This window comes from Ovis aries, chromosome 14 (genome assembly GCF_016772045.2).
Source record: "Ovis aries strain OAR_USU_Benz2616 breed Rambouillet chromosome 14, ARS-UI_Ramb_v3.0, whole genome shotgun sequence".
Classification (NCBI taxonomy): domain Eukaryota; kingdom Metazoa; phylum Chordata; class Mammalia; order Artiodactyla; family Bovidae; genus Ovis; species Ovis aries.
The window spans coordinates 39269419-39291671 of NC_056067.1; the positions used below are offsets into that span (position 1 = coordinate 39269419).

The following is a 22253-nucleotide window of genomic DNA, read 5'->3' on the forward strand; positions in this document are numbered from 1 at the left end:
AAATGCATTCACATAACTGTGCATTTTAATATAAATGTGCAAATTAGTACAGGGCCTGGTGATTTTGTTTCAATTCTTTAAAGTGTTAAATATTAATTCATTTGTAACATTTCATCTATTCCCTCCAAATTTGCAACAATCCATCTTCCTGCTTTTAGGACAAAATGAATAAAACTCATCTTTTAAAAAAATTACTGGCTACTATAAGCATTTCTGGCCATGAATGTGGACTATAAAGTGGTTTTTAAATTATTGGAGGCAATTTTTAGGAATTCTCTCTGGAACAGATTGGCCTTGGAGTCAGCCGACCTAGGTCCAAACCTTGACTCCACTACTAACTGACTGCCTGACCTTCAGCAAATTTCTTAACCGCTCTGGTCCTTGATTTCTCTGTTTATAAAATGGAGATGATACATATATTGACCTCATAGAGCTGTTGAGAAGAGTAAGTGAAAAATGGCAATTTTCAAGGGTTAGCACATATTATGTACTCAAAAAAGGTTAATGTTGTGATTATTTTAGTAAAAACAGACTCACTATAAGTTTTTTTGTTTTGAATGTTTCTGATATTTATAAACCTTGAGGAACTTGGTGATTGTGTTTAAGGGATTACATATCCTTTGTCTAGTCTTTGGTCCCGTGAAAGAGCAATAGCCATAGCATTTAGTTAATATTTACTAAGAATCAGATGGAAAAAGCAACCAACTCCCACCAGTAGTTAAAATAAAAAAGATTCACAACACTGAAAGTTGGTAAGGATGTGAAGAAACCAGAATGCTTACATACCATGGGTAAAGATAAAAGATAGTGCAAGCTATTTGGAAAACTCTTTGGGGGTTTCTTAAAGAGTTACACTTACATCTTCCTCAGTGATTCTCAAAATGACAATAATGCTAAGGTTGAGAAATCCTGATCTGTTTCATGACCCAGCCATATCATGGCTAGATACTTACCCAAAGGTATTTACCCGAGAGTACAGAAAATCAGCTCAGGTCAGTTCAGTCGCTCAGTTGTGTCCGACTCTTTGCGACCCCATGAATCACAGAATGCCAGGCCTCCCTGTCTATCACCAACTCCCAGAGTTCACTCAAACTCATGTCCATCGAGTCGGTAATGCCATCCAGCCATCTCATCCTCTGTCGTCCCCTTCTTCTCCTGCCCCCAATCCCTCCCAGCATCAGGGTCTTTTCCAATGAGCCGACTCTTCGCATGAAGTGGCCAGAGTACTGGAGTTTCAGCTTTAGCATCATATGCTCACAAAAAAACTTTACTGGAATGCTTTGTTGTTGTTTGGTCACTAAGTCGTGTGACTCTTTTGTGACCGCATGGACTAGCCCACCAGGGTCCTCTGTCCATGCGATTTCCCGGGTAAGAATACTGGAGTGGGTTGCTGCTTCCTTTTCCAGCGGATCGTCCTAACCCAGGGATTGAACCCATGTCTCCTGCATTGGCACAGATTCTTTACCACTGAGCCACCAGGGAAGCCCCCTGGAATGCTTACAACAGGTTTATTCATAATAGCCCCAAACTGGGAATAAAACTCACACATCCGTCAGTAGGAGAATAATATATTAAACTGTATTCTATCCATGCAATGGCATACTACTTACTAAAAGGGAACAAACTACAGATACAGAGGACAACGTGGATGGATATAGTCAGGACTCAGAACATACTACCCCTAAATAGGGTGCCTTGGCATGTTGAATATTTTAAGCTAAAGGAATGTAAGAAATGGTAGGCACAGGAAAGACTCTGACCTTGCTCTGAAGCAGGTTATAAGAACCTTGGGTGAGAGGTGCCCTCCCTATACCTAGAAGAAAGAAACATCCTTCTCTCCAAAGATGGGAGGACTCCAAGAGGAATCTGGATAAACACACCTTGTTAAATTTTCCCCAGTTTAGTACTCTTGTTGTTGTTCAGTCGTTAACTCATGTCCAACTATCTGTGACCCCATGGACCACAGCACTTCAGGCTCTTCTGTCCTCCGCTATCTCTTGGAGTTTGCTCAAATTCATGTCCATTGAGTCAGTGATGCTATCTAACCATCTCATCCTCTGCCACCACCCCTTCCCCCTTTGCTTTCAATCTTTCCCAGCATCAGGGTCTTTACCAATGAGTCAGCTCTCTGCATTAGGTGGCCAAATTATTGGAGATTCAGCATCAGTCTTTCCACTGAATATTCAGGGTTGATCTCCTTTAGAATTGACTGGTTCAACCTCTTAGTAGTCCAAGGGACTCTCCAGAGTCTTCTCCATCACCATGGTTTGAAAGCATCAGTTTTTCAGTGCTCAGCCTTCTTTATGGTCCAACTCTCACATCCATACATGATTACTGGGAAAACCATTGCTTTGACTATACAGACCTTTCCTGGCACAGTGATGTCTCCACTTTTGAATACTCTTTCTAGGCTTGTCATAGTTTTTCTTCCAAGGAGCAAGCATCTTTTATTTTCATGGCCGCAGTCACTGTCCACAGTGATTTTGGAAATCACAGCCCAAGAAAATAAAATCTGTAGCTGCTTCCACTTTTTCCCATCTATATGCCATGAAGTGATGGGAACAGATGCCATGATCTTAGTTTTTTGAATGTTGAGTTTCAAGCCAGCTTTTTCATTCTTAGCTCTGACTCATTTGTCACACTTTCCCACGACATTCTACTTCTTATCAAACCTAGTATAAAAACACTCAGGTTTAAACCTAGTGTGAGAAACAGTGTCTTTCAGATCCTCATTTCCTTGTGCAGGCTCTCTTGTCATGCAAAACATTAATAAATCCACATGCTTTTCTCTTGTTAATTTATTTTTTGTTACAGAGCCCACGCCAAGAATCCTAGACTAGTAAAATAAAGGTTTTTTCCTCCCCGACAATGCTAAAAAAAAAAAAAAAAAATTACAGTGAGTGGAAAGGGGCTGGAAACTAAAATTACAGACTGTAATGATGATAGAATTTATATGACATCTAGAATAGGCGAAACTAAAATATAATGTTAGAAAACAGATCAATGTTTGCTTCTTGGGGGTGAGAGATTGATTGGGAAGGGGCTCAAGGGAACTTTCTGGAATAAAACTATACCTGGAAAATTTTTCTAAAAATGGCAACCAACTGGTGAGTTAGGCAGATCTTGGAAGATCTTTTCTTTCAAACAGCTTTACATTGGTTGCCCATGAAACTCTCCAACAGTTATATTTTCCGTGTTTTGTTTCAGCTGGTCAGTGTGTAACTGCTTCATTATGGGTTTGGTTCACATCTCTCCAATGACTAATGGAGTTGAGCATGAATTTATTTTATTGACCTTTTGGATATCATCTTTTTGAAGTTTTTGTTCTGGTCTTTTGCCCATTTTCCTAATGGGACGTCTTTTCTCATTTGTTTTAGGAGATATATACTCTGGATGCAATCCTTTGTCACATATGTGTATGGTAAATATACATATATATATATTTCCCCTTCACTCTCAGTGCTGTCTTATGATGAATAAACATTCTTAATTTTAGTGTCATTTTATGTGTGTGTATATATATATATACATATTATGATTAGTGCCTTTTCTGTCCTGTTATAAACTTTTTGCCTATTTCAAGGTCATGAAGATGTTCTCTTACATTTTCTGCTAAGAGTTATTGTTTGATCTTTAAAATATAGATTGACAATCCAAATGAAATCTGGATTTCATTTGTTTATTACATGAAGAGTCCAGATAAAGTCATTTCCATATAAAATAGATATTCAAATGTCCTGGCATCCTTTTTTAGAAGATACTTTATTTATTTATTTGTTTTTGACTGCATGGGGTCTTTGTTACTGCGTGAGGGCTTTCTCTAGTTGTGGTGAGCAGGGGCTTCTCATTGCAGTGGTTTGTCTTTTTGCAGAGCACAGGCTCTAGGTGTGTGGGCTTCGGTAGTTGTGGCACACAGTCTTAGTTGCCCTGTCACATGTGGGACCTTCCCTGACCAAGGATCAAACCCATGTCTCCTACATTGGCAGGTGGATTATTAACCACTGGACCACCAGGGAAGCCCCACTATTTTTTTTTTTTTGAAAAGACTTTTCTCCACTGATGCATATACTGGAAGAGTTGTAAAATTTGTATGTGTATACACACACACACACGTATATATATGACATAAATGGGTCAAACTCCACATATAGTTCCATATTCTCCTATTTTCATATGACGATTTTGGCATATATAACCTGTTAACGGCTGCATAGTAGTGTTAGAGGCTCAGTTGTGACCAACTCTTTGTGACCCATAGACTGTAGCCCACCAGGGTCCTCTGTCCATGGAATTCTCCAGGCAAGAATATTGGAGTGGGTTGCCGTTCCCTTCTCCAGGGCATCTTCCCAACCCAGAGATCGGACCCAGTCTCCTGCATTGCAGACAGATTCTTTATCACCTGAGCCACCAGGGAAGCCCATATATATGCATTAGCATACAATATTTATTTTTCTCTTTCTGACTTACTCCACTTTGTATAATAGGCTCTAGTATTGTTATTGATGTTATTAAGATGCTATGATACACATTTTTTTCCCAAAGTGAGTGCCAGTTGTTTTCTAAAGCTAAATTGCTAGGCATGGGGATTGCTGGGCTAAGGTGCAAGGTTATTTTAAAGTTTGCCTTCTGTAAAAGTGAAAATGAAAGTCGCTCAGTCATATCCAACTCTTTGCTCCCCCATGGACTGTACAGTCTATGGAATTCTCCAGGCCAGAATACTGGAGTGGCTAGCCAGTCCCTTCTCCAGGGCATCTTCCCAACCCAGGAGTTCAACCCGGGGTCTCCGGCATTGCAGGCAGATTCTTTACTGTTGAGCCACCAGGGAAGGCCTTGTGTTCTGTAAGGTAGTAACAATTTTCACTCTCCCCCAAAATATGTAAGCTTGTTTCTCCATATTCTCACCAATAGCCATTTCTGATCTTTTAAACTATTTGCTAAGTTGAGTGAAAATAAACCTTATTTATTATTATTATTTTTTAAAGTCAAATAGCTTTGTGAAGTGAAAGTCACTCAGTTGTGTACGACTCTTTGCAACCCGATGGACTATACGGTCCATGGAATTCTCCAGGCCAGAATACTGGAGTGGGTAGCCTTGGCACCCTGCAATCAACACTGTACTTTCTTTCATCACAACCTGGTGTCACTAGACTGGCTTCTTCACATCAGGTAGCCTTTCCTTTCTCCAGGGAATCTTCCCAACCCAGGGATCGAACCCAGGTTTCCTGCATTGCAGGCAAATTCTTTACCAACTGAGCTATCAGGAAGCCCAAATAGCTTTGTACTATATCCTTATCGGTTATTTTGCTTTTTGAATGGCCTGTTCAATCTTCTCCCATTTTTCTTTGAGGTTGTCTTGTGAAAGTGAAAAGTGAAAGTGAAGTCGCTCAGTCATGTCTGACTCTTTGCGACCCCACGGACTGTAGCCTACCGGGCTCCTCTGTCCATGGGATTTTTCTAGGTAAGGGTACTGGAGTGGGTTGCCATTTCCTTCTCCGGGGAGGTTGTCTTATTCATTTATAAATATATGTATGTTATGATAGTGTTTTTGTAGTTTCCCTAGTTTGGCTTTTTAACCTCCTGTTCTGAGCACCAGTTTTAACAGTCAGTGCTAAGAGCTAAACGCTACCACAAAGCGAGAGAACCTCGGGCGTCCAGGGCCCGGGTGGGCGGGGCCAGCGTGTCTAGGACAGGTTGTCCTCGCCCCATTCCACGCCTCCACCTTCGGGGGGCGGGGCCAAAGGACGCTCGGTCTGAGCGCGCAGTTGCCATAGCGGCCGTTGGGCGGGAGGCTGGCGCTTCCCAGCTTCAGCACCCAGCGGAGAAACGAAACCGAGAGAGCAGAGGTCTCTTACGAGCATCGCCGGCGTGCGTATCGTTGACGTAAGACGCCAGCTCAGCCTTGAGGCGCACGCGCAGTGCGTGTGTTAGGGCCTTTGGGCCTCCGTCCGCCGGCGCCTCGCGGGGGAGCGGACTGGAGTTGTGCTTCCGGTCTGCGTGTTCTTAGGGAGGATCCTGCCTCCTTCTCGACTTTCCGGCGCGCCACCTCCCATCCCTGTGCCAGGGGCTCGGAAGACCTGAAGTAGCGATGCTCTTGGGAATCATCCCCAGGAGTGGAAGTGGAGAATGCCCTCCTTGAGTGAGGAGAGAGAGTGAAGCGCAGCCTCTCTAGACTCTGGGGGCTGAGGTGGGCGTGAGCGAAGGTAATCCAGGGCCACTTTCTGAACCCGAGTCTTCCTTCGACTTTCCAGTGGATTAGGCAGAGGCTTGGGCTGGGTCAGGGGCTGGGCCGCTCGAATGGAACTTGAGACTCATTTCCACCTAGAGGAAACGAGGTTTGGAGTGCCCCTGGCGCAGAGTAAGGCGCTGGATACACACGAGGCATTATTTTCGCTGTTGCTGTGAGGAGGTGGAGCTGTTGGCACCTCTTCTTAAAATTCCTTTGCAAGTGTTAACTGGAGGAGTAACAACTATTAATGAAACTTTGTGTTAGGCCGGTGAATTTTGCGGGTATTCCCTTAGTGGCTTTGGGCTGGGGTTTCATGACTTCCTACTCAATTCTGCAAAACAACAATGATAAAACTGACTGACCCTCGTAGCAAAATGATGATGCCACAAAGCTCTGTGGAGTGCTTCATAAGAGGGACAGAAGAACCTTTCCAGAGGATCATACTGAAAACTTTTTCCTTGTATCTCGTAAACCATATGCATTTTTGTTTTTGTTTTGTGTGAGGTGCTAGAGTGACGTTGAAGTCCTTAGCTAAGACTTATATTCAGAACCTGATCAGAGGCACGCCTTTTGGGCTAGTCTGATATCCCTTTACTTATTCCATGGGTACTTAGAATGCTTTCTGTGTACTGAACATAGTTCTTAATAAGTGAGTAAAGAAAACAAAGATCCCTGCCCATTGCAGCTTAGGTTGTAGTTTTGGGAAGACATAAAAAATAGTAAACATAAATAAGTAAATTCCCTGGTGGGTCAGACGGTAAAGCGTCTGCCTGCAATCCCGGAGACCCGGGTTCATTTCCTGGGTCGGGAAGATCCCCTGGAGAAGGAAATGGCAACCCACTCCAGTACTCTTTCCTGGAAAATTTCCATGGACTGTGGAGCCTCCACAGTCCATGGGGGTCGCAAAGAGTTGGACACGACTGAGTGACTTCACGTTCAGTTTTTCACTTTCACTTTCATATGTTAGAAGGAAAAGAGTGTCATAGGAAAAAACAGCAAAGTTCTTGCCTTTACCATTGTTAATGGAAGATACAATTTTAAATTAGAATGTCAACGCAGGCTTCATAGAAAAAATGACACTTCTGTAAGTTCTTGAAGGAGATAAGGGAAGGGAAGAGTATTCCAGGTGGAGGGACTGACTGTCCAAAGACTCCCCTTGCTGTGTGTCTGGGCTTTTAAGTGAACAGCAAGAGAGCCTGTGGGGCTGGAACACAATGAGAAAAAGGAGTAGTGGGAGAAAGTTAGGTTAGACATGGGGTGGGGCTGGAGAACAGACATCTTCAAGGGCCTTGTAGGCTCTTGTAAAGGCTTTGGCACTTACTCACTTTGAGTGAAACGGGGAGCCATGGCAGCACAGTTTTGAGCAGAGCAGCCATACAATCTAACTTAGGTTTTTCAGAGTTACTGTAATGGGTGTGTTTCAGAATAGAATGGCGGAGGCAAGGGTAGAAGCAAAGAGAGGAGTGAGGAGGCTGTGGCAGTAGTTCAGAAGAGAGTTGGCAAGTGTTTCTAATCAGAGGTTGGTAGCTGGAGTGAGTGACAGGCAGTTGGATTCTGGGAATTTGGTAGTAGGAAACAGTGTTTGGATGAGTTGTGTGTTATCAACCTGAACATTTTTCAACATGATACACAGTTTATATATAAACGTATAATATATAATTTTGGTCCATGTTCCACAGGTATAGGTGGGAACAACAGTGGAGTGTTTGAGTCACTTTACTTGCTCTCCTGTGAAAGTAATTACTTATTAGCTTAGGTAAGATTTCAGAGCTTACTTACAGCCATTAATTGATATGTGAAGTTAATGACTAAAGTCAGACTTTTTCCAAAGTAGAATATAGTTGAAATCTAAAAGTTGTAGTTTCCAGTAAGCAAAGTGTGAATTAGGATAGAATAACTTGTTGTAGTACTCGTGCATTTACTTTTAATTAAAATTTTAGTGAATGTGAAAATGCTTCCTTTTTGCCTTCTTTCAGAAATTTGTCTAAATATTCTAACAGTTAAAAAAAAAAAAGATCTAAGGTAAGAAAAATACATTAATAGGTAATTGTGACTGTTACCCACAATTTTGGGGTAAATATACCATGGCAAACAGAAATGACTAAGATAATTGTTACTTCAGTTTGCAAGCTCGTGGGCTTTCCTGGTGGCTCAGACAGTAAAGAATCTGCTTGCAGTGCAGGGTACCTGGGTTCAATCCCTGGGTTTGAACGATTCCCTGGAGGAGGGCATGGCAGCCCACTCCAGTATTCTTGCCTGGAGAATCCCCATGGACAGAGGAGCCTGGCGGGCTACAGTCCATGGGGTCGCAAAGAGTCAGACACAACTGAACAACTAAGCATAGAATGGCACAGACAGACTTGTAAGTAATTTAAACAAAATATAAAAGGATGGAAAAGTATTTTGAGTACAAAGTAAATGCTAATACAGCCTTCTTCTGTTACTGTTTATTGTGGTGCTCACTCATCTTTTATCTCCTGTTCTAATCTTCATACTGATGTAGGATGTATTGAATATGCTAAGTAAATGCAGAAGTCATGAACTGAAGCACCTGTTGCCAGCAAGTACCATGTAATACTCATTGCTGTCTCTGCTGGAATTTAGAACGTTTCCAACACTATGCTGTTAAGCCTTGCTTCCTTCTCTTGCACTCCTTTCCGTTTCCAGTGGACAGATGTTTTTGGTTTCTTAGACAGTATTAGAGCACAGAATGTAGAGTGACTATTTGTAATTTGTATATTCATTAAGGATATTTCTTCTATTTAAAATTATTCTATCAAAGTATATTAAGTTTTTGTGGCTATAAAAAGATAATATTTTATAATATAAACATGGAGCTATCTGACCGACCATATGAGGCAGGAATCTGAAGTTTAGAGACATACTAGGGTGAACTATAGGTTAGTTTCAGTGTTGAGCAAGAAGCTAACCTGTCAAGTTCACCACAGTTGACAAGTAGTATGGTGACGGGTGTTTGCTGGTGGGTACCTTTAGGTCATTTGGTACCACCAAAGTGTGTGACTTAGCAGGAGTCAAACCTGGACAGAGGACATATTTGGCAGTTCTCATAGGTGAGTTTAAGTGGGTGGGGACAGAGAGGTCATAGCAGGACCGGTGCTGGGTTCAGGTGCTGGAGTCTCCTGGAAGGAAGTGAGATTTGGAGGGAGCTAAAAAACAGAGGTAAAAGTCACTTGTTAATAGTTTGAGTAAAAGGATAAATCTTCCTCTAAGCATGTGTTTGGGTCGCTGTGGGTGGTAGTCTCAGCCATGGGTGCAGAACTTTGGGGAGGAACCAGGTGGGTTACTTTAGTAATAGGAGCTGCCATTCACTGATGAATGTTCTTTTGTGTATGCTAACGCATTTCATCCTCATCTTAAAAAATAATACCTCAAGTTTTTAAAGAACTGATGTAAATTATTTACCCATGGTCACTTTACTAAGCTGTAAATAACAGTACTGGAATTTGAGCCTAGGTTTATTGGACATCAGTGCTTTTATTCTTTCTTTATTCCAAATTGCCTCAATATGTAATGAATTGTACTCACGTTATCTACCTATTTTATGTGATTTGTCATGATTGTGATCCAGTTTGCTGTGGATTAGATTTCAGTTACTAATAAAATTTGATTCACTTAATTGTGTGTTTTCTTTTTCTAGATTTTAATTTGATTTGAAAATGAGTAAGTGCAGAAAACAACCACTGGGTTCAAGTCCTGAGACATTCAGCCCAGATGTTCCTACTGACATTATTGAACTCTTTGCCAAGAACTTTTCTTATGGCAAACCACTTAATAATGAGTGGCAGTTACCAGATCCCAGTGAGATTTTCACCTGTGACCACACGGAATTCAGTGCATTCCTTGATTTGAAGAACTCCTTAAATGAAGTGAAAAACCTACTGAGTGATAAGAAATTGGATGAGTGGCATGAGCATACAGCTTTCACTAACAAAGCTGGGAAAATAATTTCTCATGTGAGAAAATCTGTAAATGCTGAACTTTGTACTCAGGCATGGTGTAAGTTTCATGAAATTTTGTGCAGCTTTCCACTTATTCCACAGGAAGCTTTTCAGAATAGAAAACTGAATTCTCTACACCTTTGTGAAGCTCCTGGAGCTTTTATAGCTAGTCTCAATCACTACTTAAAATCCCATCGATTCCCCTGTGATTGGAATTGGGTAGCTAATACTCTGAATCCTTACCATGAGGCAAATGACAATCTTACGATGATTATGGATGACCGACTTATTGCAAATACCTTGCATTGCTGGTACTTTGGTCCAGATAACACTGGTGATATCATGACCTTGAAATATCTGACTGGACTTCAGAATTTCATAAACAGTATGGGTACCATTCACTTGATCACTGCAGATGGAAGTTTTGATTGCCAAGGAAACCCAGGTGAACAAGAAGCTTTAGTCTCTTGTTTGCATTACTGTGAAGCTGTCACTGCTCTGATGACTCTTGGAAATGGTGGCTCTTTTGTTCTGAAGATGTTTACTTTGTTTGAACATTGTTCCATAAATCTTATGTACCTACTAAACTGTTCTTTTGATCAAGTTCATGTTTTCAAACCAGCTACTAGCAAGGCAGGAAACTCAGAAGTCTATGTGGTATGTCTCTACTATAAGGGGAGAGAGACAATCTATCCTCTTTTATCTAAGATGGTGCTGAATTTTGGGTCCGAAATGACCAAGAAAGCTCTTTTTCCCCATCACATGATTCCAGAATCTTTTCTTAGAAAACATGAAGAATGTTGCATGTTCTTTCATAAATACCAACTAGAAACTATTTCTGAGAACATTCGTCTGTTTGAGTGCATGGGAAAAGGGGAACGAGCAAAGCTGAATAGCTTAAGGGACTATGCTGTTCAGTATTTCATGCAAAAGTTTCAATTGAAGCCTCTTTCCAGAAATAACTGGCTAGTGAAAAAATCTAATATTGGCTGTAGTACAAATACAAAATGGTTTGGGCATAGAAACAGATATTTTAAAACCTACAATGAAAGGAAAATGCTCGAAACCCTTTCCTGGAAAGATAAGGTGGCCAAAGGGTACTTTAACAGTTGGGCTGAAGAACATGCTACATACCATCCTGGGCAAAGTTCTCTTTTGGAAGGGACAGCTTTCAATCTTGAGTGTCACTTATGGCAGGTTTTACAGGGAAAGAAACTGCCAAAGGTAAAGTGTTCTCCTTTCTGTGATGGTGAGATTTTAAAGGCTCTTAATGAAGCAGTTGAAAAGTCATTAGGAGGAGCCTTGAATTTTGATCCTAAGTTTAGGCCAAAACAGCAGCATTGTTGTTCTTGTCATGTTTTTTCTGAAGAATTGATATTTTCTGAGTTGTTTAGCCTTACCAAGTGCCTTCAGGATCATCAGGATGAAGAACCCAGCACCCAGATAAAGTGCCTACTAGTGGGTTTCCCAGCTCTCCATAATATCAAAATGCACATACCATTGGAAGTTCGACTCTTGGAATCAGCTGCACTCATGACTTTTAGCTGTTCATTGCTTCATGATGGAGACCCCACTTACCAGCAATTATTTTTGGACTGCGTACTACATTCATTGCAGCAGCTTCATACGGGAGATGTTATGATTTTGCCTATACTTTCTTGTTTTACAAGGTTTATGGCTGGTTTGATCTTTGTACTCCACAGCTGTTTTAGATTCATCACATTTTCTTGTCCCATATCCTCTGAGCCCCTGAAGACTTGTGCAGTCCTGCTTTGTGTTGGTTATCAGGATCTTCCAAACCCAGTTTTCCAGTATCTGCAAAATGTGAATGAATTGTTGAGAGATTTGGTTAACACTGAGGCACCCCAACAGGTTTTACAGTTTGTGCCAATGGAGGTGCTCCTTAAGGGTGCACTACTTGATTTTTTGTGGGATTTGAATGCTGCCATTGCTAAAAGGTATTTGCATTTGATTATTCAAGAAGAGAGAGAAGAAATCATCGGCAGCCTTCAGTTATGAAGTTGATCTCCTTTCTGAGATTTAACTTGATGGCTTCTTACCGTTTCCGTTGTTATTGCATTCTTTTGCTATTAATTTAAAACCTTCTATTTTGAAGAAAGGCTAAGTTTTGCATCATTTAAAGTCTCATTTTTTTCCGGAAAACCCATCGGCTAGTCTGACCCATAGGGTATATACACACACAGGCATAGAGCTTCCTATATGGTAGAAGATACGTAATGATGGTATTCAACCTCACACAGAGAAGTGTGTATATGCTTGGACATACCCATGCATGTGTATGCAGTTTAGTTGGTTTTATTTATCTGCTTAAGATTTGCACCTGTGTGCCTTCAGGTTAGATTTTTTTCCAACTAATTTTCTCTCAATGGCTAATGCTGTTATGAATTGATAGAGGTCTTTGATGAAAAGAGATGAGCCACTTCTCAGCAACATTAATTTACTTTAATATTGACCATGTCAGTTACTAATTTGGGGAACTCATCATTCTAGATATCTTGATATGTGCCATTCATTGCGTTTAGGCCACTGATCCAATTTACTTGTGTGGTTCAAATGAAGCTACTGTGCTGTTTTATAAATATTTTACTAACTAAAGTCCAACTAGAAAGGCTATCAGGACAGCTTTAAACCAAAGATCATATTTAAAACAAGGAAGAATTATGTGTCTAAAACAGTCTTACATGGGTGAAAAGTTTCATTTAGCAATAGAGTGGTGATTTTTAGCTTCCAGGAAATAATGTGTGAACAAAAAGATTTTTTTAAATTGCAAAATAATGTTTATGGTCTCATATTGGGGACACACAAATGTGATGAACGTAGTGAATACTGAGAAATTTTGATGGTATAGCATGAACATTTTTTTAATCTTCACAAATCCTTTTTTCCATAATGAAAGTAGCACTTTACTAAAAGAATAACCATGTGATGTTTATTTTTCAATTATGTTTGATTTCTTTTGCATTAAATGTATCTGTCAGTGTAATCAGGCTATTATGGCCAGCTATTTTAAGTAGATCTTTGTTACTTTGAAATTTCACAAGGTGAAGAATATTTGTATTTTCACATGTACATTTTATAGAGATTTTTGTTATATAAAAAATAAATATTCTTTGATGTATTTTGTTGATAAATATTAACCTGAAGTTTTTCATGTTCTTTGCTATTTTGAGTTCCATTATAAACTCATGAATAAAGTCTTTAGCAGAGAAATTTTGTGTTCATTCTTTTAAAGAGAATCATGGGGGAATTTAAAAATTAACTTGGAAACACTTTTTTTTTAAGGAAAGCTTTAATGGAAGTTAATGTTCCTTCATTTTCTCTGATTTGTATTCATTAAAATTTATTCCTTAATGTTGCAATATTTACAGAAGCTCTACTTCAGGAAAGAAATGGAATACTTAAGGGACAGAGGAAGAGGTTATATTTAGTTCTTGACAGGGAGGATGTGAGTGCTGGAGGTAGATTTCTGAAAGAAATGTGATTTCCTGCTGGTGACTTTATGAAAGCTGTTAGAGTTGTGTAATGGTAGACATGGATGGAGGAGCCTGGTGGGCTACAGTCCGTGGGATTGCAAAGAGTCGGACACAACTGAGCGACTTCACTCAATGGTAGACATCTGATAGAAAATTGGTTACCAAGAGAGAATTAAAAACCACTCTTGGGAAACCATTTTGCACTTAAATAGACTTTATGCCTTGGTTAATGTGGTCCAATACAGTGACTCAGTTTATTTTTACCTGTTTTAACTATTTGATTAGAATGAAGTTGAAAGCCTAGGGCCAGGTTCTGATAGTAAAACTTTTTAATTTAAGCCCCTCAAATAAGTATTGAATGCTTAGTTGTTTTTACTGTTAACCTGTGTTGGGATATGTAACATACTGGTATATACTAGAATGTATTTGGTTTTTAGTCAGTGTTTGGGATCAGTTACTTTTCATCTGACTTATTGAATTCAGAGTTGCTCTAGAGATGAGATAGAACTCAAGGAAGATTCAAATTGAACGGGGTGTAGCTGACAGGTACCAGTGATTTGTAGAAATTGCTCTGAGAAAAAGGGAAGGAAAAATAATGTCTGAGAAATGAATAAGAAAGTAGAGGAAGACCATAAGATGAGATGATTTGTGTAGGTTATCAAGGTAGTTCAGTTCAGTTTAGTCGCTCAGTCGTGTCTGACCCTTTGCGACCCCATGAACTGCAGCACGCCAGGCCTCCCTGTAAAAATTTTTTGGGGGGAGGGTCTTGAAATTTTTGACTTAATTGTGATGCTTTTTGAAAAGAATTTTTAACAGCCAGAAAATTTGAACATCACAGTTGTGTTTCCTGACAAACTCAGAAAAAGCGGTCTTAAAATACACTTAATTTCTTCAATACTGTTTTATGTTTTCCAAGAGAAAAGTCAGTTTTGTATTTTAGTGGGAGCTTTTATATATCATGGTCATGTCAAAGTTTTGGAAATTTCTGAGTCAATGTAAAATCCAAATTTGTGGACTTTCTCCATCTTTACAGTCATTATTTTGTTTAAAAAGATTTGCATTAAATGTTTTTTTCTGTTCTGAAGATATCTAAGTGGAACAAAAGTAACAAGTTACTGGAGCTGAAAAAAAATCTTTATGCTTTTTTAATTTTATTTAATCTTTGATGAGAATACAAGTCCTTTTAAACATTTAAACCTCATCTTTTATTTCTAGATATTTAATTGAATATTTTTAACATTTGTTAAGGTACTGTGGTGTGAGTATATGAAATACCTCACTTTTTTTTTAATACCTCACTTTTTTAGAATGAAAGTGTTGATTATAAACCCAATTAAGTTCTTATTTTTCTTGTTTAAATACTTAATATTTTTCATTGATTCTTTAGAAAGGGCAATGTATTTTGTTTAGTGTATTTTTGCTTTTTAAGATGAAAGTAAGAAAAAGGAGGTGTTTTAGTTTTGTTTCATTTTTTTGAGTCATTTTAAGCAATATATGATTATTACTTTTTATGAAACCAGTACATGCTTATAAAGATTTTAACCGAAGCATGAGAGAGTTTCTATTAATTTTTATGTTCTATAGCCCACCAGGCTCCTGTGTCCAGGGGGTTTTCCGGGCAAGAATACTGCAGTGGATTTCTTCTCCTGGGGATCTTCCTGACCCAGAGATTGAACCGTGGCTACTGCCACATCTCTTGTGTTGTAGGAGGCAGATTCTTTACTGCTGAGTCACTGGAGAAGCCTAATAAAGAAATAAAGCCATTAATTACACTGTTATAATTAGGTCTTAAATTCCCTTTATAATCTGTTTTAATACAGTTTGAACAAAACTTAGATTTAATATAGTAATATCTAGTATATCCTTTATTAAAATGATGAAAAATTATTATACATAGATGGTACTATAGATTTGCAGGGCCTAGCTGAATATTTGTTTGCACATAGTTACTGTTGCAAAGAGACTCAATTATTTGGTAATAGGCCTCCCCACCTTTTTTTTTCCCCTTAAGTTAGATTAAAACTCATTTCTGGCTGATCTTAGCAGAATTAACTATAGAACAAAAATTTCAAGGTTCCCGAATAAATTTCTGTTTGGATAGTAAATGCTTTTCTGATTGGCCTAATGGCCAAGTACCAAAAAGCTAAAAGCTCAATACTGCGTATAGTCGCTTATAATATCTTGGTATGTTTTAGGGCATGTGATTAAAACAATAATCCTCAATAAATTTATGATTTTGTATTTCTAATCAGTGTACACTTTATATAAAACAGTTTATATTAAAGTTTTTAATAAGAAGGAATTTTTCTCCTCATTCTGTTGTTTTTTCTTAGTTTTGGCCAATACAGAAAATGAAGGTAACTCATCTTTAGATAAGCACAGGTTTATATTGGAACATTTTGATTTATAACCACGAATATGGAAGATACCAATTTTTCTTTATGAATATGAAATATTTTAGTGAAAATATTTGGAAATTACCAGTCACTGAGCATAGGTTAGCATTTGGTTTCATTCAGCTGAAAATTTTCTGTAGAAGTGTAATCTGCTTATGTTCACATAAAGGTTGTATGTGCGTGTGTTGCTAAGTCGCTTCAGCCCTGTCCAACTCTGACTCTATGGATTGCAGCCCTCCAGGCTCCCATGTCTATGGGGATTCTCCAGGCAAGAATACTGGCGTGGGTTGCTGTGCCTGCTTCCAGGGGATCTTCCCGACTCAGGGATCAAACCTGTGTCTCTCAGTCTCCTGCATTGGCAGGCAGGTTTTTTACCACTAGTGCCACTTGGGAAGCCCAATAGGTTATATACTCAATTACAAATACAGTGTTTCTCTAATTTTCTCAAGATCTTGATTGTCGTGTCTTTATAGCGGCCTAATAGATTACCTAGGTATAGTCATTCTGTGTTCACTTTTACCAAGTGCAGGGGCATGAGTTTAACCTGTTACCAGGGATTTAATAATATTTAATATTGCAGCCATCTGGTGATGTCCATCTGTAGAGTCTTCTCTTGTTTTGTTGGAAAAGAGTATTTGCTATGACCAGAGCATTCTCTTGGCAAAACTCTGTTATCCTTTGCTCTGCTTCATTTTGTGCTCCAAGGCCAAATTTGCCTGTTATTCCAGGTGTCTCTTGACTTTCTACTTTTGCTTTCGAGTCCCCTATAATGAAAAGGATGTCTTTTTTTGGTGTTAGTTCTAGAAGGTCTTATAGGTCTTCATAGAACCGTTCACTTCTTCAGCATTACTGGCTGGGGCATAGACTTGGATTACTATGATACTGAATGGTTTGCCTTGGAACCGAGCAGAGATCAATCTGTCATTTTGAGGTTGCACCCAAGAACTGCATTTGAGACTCTTTTATTGACTATGATGGTTACTCCATTTCTTCTAAGGGATTATTGCCCACATAGATATAATGGTCATCTGAATTAAATTCATTCATTCCAGTCCATTTTAGTTTGCTGATTCCTAAAATGTTGATGTTTATTCTTGCCATCTCCTGTTTGACCACTTCCAATTTGCCTTGATTCATGGATCTAACATTCCAGGTTCCTATGCAATATTGCTCTTTACAGCATCAGACTTGACTTCCATCACCAGACATCCACAACTGGGTGTTGTGTTTGCTTTGGCTCTGTCTCTTCATTCTTTCTGGAGTTACTTCTTCACTGTAGCGTATTGGACACCTACCGACCTGGGGAGTTCATCTTTCAGTGTTCTATCTTTTTGCCTTTTCATACTGTTCATGGGGTTCTCAAGGCAAGAATACTGAAGTGGTTTGCCATTCCCTTCTCCAGTGGACCGCACTTGTCAGAACTCTTCACCATGACCCGTGATGTCTCTATCATGCCACCTGATGCAAAGAACCCACTCACTGGAAAAGACCCTGATGCTAGGAAAGATTGAAGGCAGGAGGAGAAGGGGATGACAGAGAATGAGATGGTTGGATGGTATCACTGACTGAATGGACATGAGTTTGAGTAAGCTCTGGGAGTTGGTGGTGGACAGGGAAGCCTGACATTCTGCAGTCTGTGGGGTTGCAAAGAGTCAGACAAGACCGAGCAACTGAACTGAATATTGCAGCCACATTGTTGGTTTGTGGCTTAAATTTGTTATGACATAGTTAAGAAACACATTTGTAGAGATCGTTTTTTTTCTCTAAACTATTTATGTACACTATGCTGAGAAGATACTTTCATTTTAAAAAGTCTTCGTAGCTTTGTGGATAAACCCATTTTGTTTACATGTATATCTACATCGTTTTCCTCTTTAAGATTGTATGTCAACACCTAATTAATTTACTGGGCAAGACAGATGCGCTTTTATTGTCTAGACTTTTGGGAGTTTCTATTCTGTTTCCAGTGAACTCCAGGGCTGAAAAATTAGTCTTTATATTAGGCTAGGTGAGAAAATTCAAAACAAGTACAAACATCCTAATAAATTTCCTTTTTTTTCCTAGAGTAAACATTATTTCTGCAACTATTTAATATAGTTAGTAATATAGTTTAATTTAATTTTATATATTAGTTTAATATAATTTAATATAGTTTAGTAATGTTAATCTGTTCCTGGAGCTATTTTTATTGCACATACATTTTGGATTGTTCAGTTTGAAATTGATTGATTTCTCTATTCTCTAAAACATTTTATTTGTAGTATTATATATATTTTAATGAAGTAGAGGGCTTCCCTGGTGGTTCAGATGGTAAAGAATTTTGCCTGCAATTCAGTAGACCTGGTTTTGATCCCTGAGTCAGAAAGATCCCTTGGAGAGGGTATAGCTACTTACTCCAGTATTCTTACTTGGAGAATCCCATGGACAGAGGAGACTGGTGAATGAACAGTCCACACAGTTGCAAAGAGTCAGACACAACTGAATGACTAACAAGACACTATTGAGGTATAGTTGATGTACAGTTCAGTCGCTCAGTCATGTCCGACTCAGCGACCCCATGGACTGCAGCATGCCAGGCCTCCCTGTCCATCACCAACTCCTGGAGCTTACTCAAACTCATGTCCATTGAGTCAGTGATGCCATCTAACCATCTCATCCTCTGTCATCATCCCCTCTTCTCCCGCCTTCAATCTTTCCCCAGCATCAGGGTCTTTTCAAATGAGTTAGCTCTTTGCATCAGGCGGCCAAAGAGTTTCAGCTTCAACATTGGTCCTTCCAGTGAACACCCAGGACTGATCTCCTTTAGGATGGACTGGTTGGATCTCCTTGCAGTCCAAGGGACTCTCAAGAGTCTTCTCCAACACCACAGTTCAAAATCATAAATTCTTTGGTGCTCAGCTTTCTTTATAGTCCAACTCTCCCATCTATACATGACCACTGGAAAAACCATAGCTTTGACTAGATGGACCTTTGTAGGCAAAGTAATGTCTCTGCTTTTTAATATTCTGTCTAGGTTGGTCATAACTTTCCCTTCCAAGGAGCAAGTGTCTTTTAATTTCATGGCTGCAATCACCATCTGCAGTGATTTTGGAGCCCCCCAAAATAAAGTCTTTCACTGTTTTATCTGTTTCCCCATCTATTTGCCATAAAGTGATGGGACTGGATGCCATGATTTTAGTTTTCTGAAAGTTGAGCTTTAAGCCAACTTTTTCACTCTCCTTTTTCATCAAGAGGCTCTTGAGTTCTCTTTCTGCTGTAAGGGTGGGGTCATCTGCGTATCTGAGGTTATTGATATTTCTCCCAGCAGTCTTGATTCCAGCTTGTGCTTCATCCAGCCCAATATTTCTCATGATGTACTCTGCATATAAGTTAAATAAGTAGGGTGACAATATATAGCCTTGATGTACTCTTCCTATTTGGAACCAGTCAGTTGTTTCATGTCCAGTTCTAACTGTTGCTTCCTGAACTGCATATAGATTTCTCAGGAGGCAGATCAGATGGTCTGATATTCCCATCTGTTTCAGAATTTTCCACAGTTTATTGTGATCCACACAGTCAAAGTTTTTGGCATAGTCAATAAAGCAAATAGATGTTTTTCTGGAACTCTGTTGCTGTTTGGACGATCCAGCGGATGTTGGCAATTTGTACTCTGGTTCCTCTGCCTTTTCTAAAACCAGCTTGAACATCTGGAAGTTCATGGTTCACGTATTGTTGAAACCTGGCTTGGAGAATTTTGAGCATTACTTTACTAGCATGTGAGATGAGTGCAATTGTGCGGTAGTTTGAGCATTCTTTGGTATTGCCTTTCTTTGGGATTGGAATGAAACTGACCTTTTCCAGTCCTGTGGCCACTGCTGAGTTTTCCAAATTTGCTGGCATATTGAGTGCAGCACTTTCACAGCATCATCTTTCAGGATTTGAAATCACTCAACTGGAATTCCATCACCTCCACTAGCTTTGTTTGTAGTGATGCTTCATAAGGCCCACTTGACTTCACATTCCAGGATGTCTGGCTCTAGGTGAGTGATCACAGCTTTGTGATTATCTTGGTCGTGAAGATCTTTTTTGTACAGTTCTTCTGTGTATTCTTGCAACCTCTTCTTAATATCTTCTACTTCTGTTAGGTCCAATCCATTTCTGTCCTTTATTGAGCCCATCTTTGCATGAAATGTTGCCTTGGTATCTCTAATTCTCTTGAAGAGATCTCTAGTCTTTCTCATTCTATTTTCTTCTATTTGCACTGATCACTGAGGAAGGCTAGTTGATGTACAGTATTATATAAATTTTAGGAACATAACTTACTAGTTCTCAGTTTGTAAAGATGATATTCCATTTGAGCGGTACTTACATTGTTCTTTCTTTATTTTCTCCATTCTTTCACTTTTACCAGAATTACAAACTCAAGGGCAAGGCACAATGATATGCTGATTTTATATCTCATATTGTCAATACAGATGTCTACAGAATATATGTGATTTTTTAAAATTACATAAAACTTTAAAGCATATGCAACATTAAAACTAGATAACAACCCTCCCATGTACCTTCACCCAGCTTCAATAACTATCCATATTTGTTAAAACTTATTTTAATCTTCCACTTTTTTTCCTTAGACTGTTTTAAAACAAATTCATGAAATATCTGTAACATACCACACCTGACAAAATTAATAGTCACCCAATACTTAAATCTGTGTTTAATTAGTACAGTTTGTCTCAAAAATGGCTTATTCAGTTGATTCAAATAAGGATCCAAATAAAGCTCAGATGTTGCATTTACTTAGTATGTCTCCAGAGTCTCTCCATCTGTTGAGTCCCTCTCCCAGCATTTTCTTCTGCATGCCAATTTAACTGTCCTATATTTTTGTACATTCTGGATTTGGCTAATTATTTTGTCTTTTAACTTGTATCTCTATGCCACACATTTTCTGTGAATTGATAGTTAAATCTAGAGAATTGATTGCTTGTGGCCCCGGTACTTTGTAAGCAATGCTGTGTACTTTTTTTTATCATGTCACAAAGCACGAAATGACTTATTGCCCTGTCTCAGTGATGTTAGGATTAGAGATTCAGATACCAATTTTATTTCTACACTACTAAGTTTTCTATAAGTCTTTCACTTAATAGCATTAGCTTCTATTGAATGTTGGTTTCTAGCTCTGCTAAAGCTAAAATTCCAAATTAGTGGTTTCTAACCGTATTATGTAGTAATTGGACTTCATAATATGTTCTTGAAATCAGCTGTTTTTTTTCTGAATAGTTTGTTGTGGAGAAGTTGGAGAAATGCTTGCTGTTGTTCACTTGCCCAGTTGTGTCCGACTCTTTGTGACCCCCATGAACTGCATCGTGCGAGGCTTCCCTGTCCTTCACTGTCTCCTAGAGTTTCCTCTGACTCATGTCTGTTGAGTCAGTGATACCATCCAAACATCTCATCTTTTTTTTTTTAAATGAGTTTTTTGGCCCCTTTTTTGATCTTAGTTTTTTGAATGTTGAGTTTTAAGCCAACTTTTTCACTCTTCTTTCACCTTCATCAGGAGGCTCTTTAGTTCCTCTTTGCTTTCTGCCATAAGAGTGATGCCATCTGAATATCTGAGAGTATTGATATTTCTCCAGACAATCTTGATTTCAGCTTGTGAGTCATCTAGCCTGGCATTTAGCATGATATACTCTGCATATAAGTTGAATAAGCAGGGTTACAATATACAGCATTGACGTACTCCTTTCCCAATTTTGAACCACTCTGTGGTTCCACATCCAGTTCTAACTGTTGCTTCTTGTTCTGTATACAGGCTTCTCAGGAGACAGGTAACGTAGTCTGGTATTCCCATCTTTTGAATAATTTTCCACAGTTTGTTGTGATCAATACAGTCAAAGGCTTTCATGTAGTCAGTGAAGCAGAAGTAGATGTTTTCCTGGAATTCCCTTGCCTTGTCTATGATTCAGCGGATGTGGGCAATTTGATACCTGGTTCCTTTGTCCTTTCTAAATCCAGCTGTACATCTGAAAGTTCTTAGTTCAGATATTGTTGAAGTCTAGCTTGAAAGATTTTAAGCATGACCTTGCTAGCATGTGAAATGAATGCAATTGTGCGGTGGTTTGAACATTCTTTGGCATTGTCTTTCTTTTGGGATTGGAATGAAAACTGACCTTTTCTAGTCCTGTGGCCACTGCCAGGTTTT

General features: G+C 39.1%; 1 protein-coding gene across 1 annotated transcript; it reads left to right on the forward strand.

The window, feature by feature from the left end:
• Positions 1–5926: 5926 nt before the first annotated feature.
• Positions 5927–15981, forward strand: CMTR2 (cap methyltransferase 2). The gene is made up of 2 exons (XM_004015127.6): positions 5927–6200; positions 9885–15981. Exon 2 carries the CDS (start codon positions 9904–9906, stop codon positions 12202–12204), a length of 2301 nt encoding a protein of 766 aa, XP_004015176.2. The 5' UTR covers positions 5927–6200; positions 9885–9903; the 3' UTR covers positions 12205–15981.
• The last annotated feature ends 6272 nt before the right edge of the window (positions 15982–22253 follow it).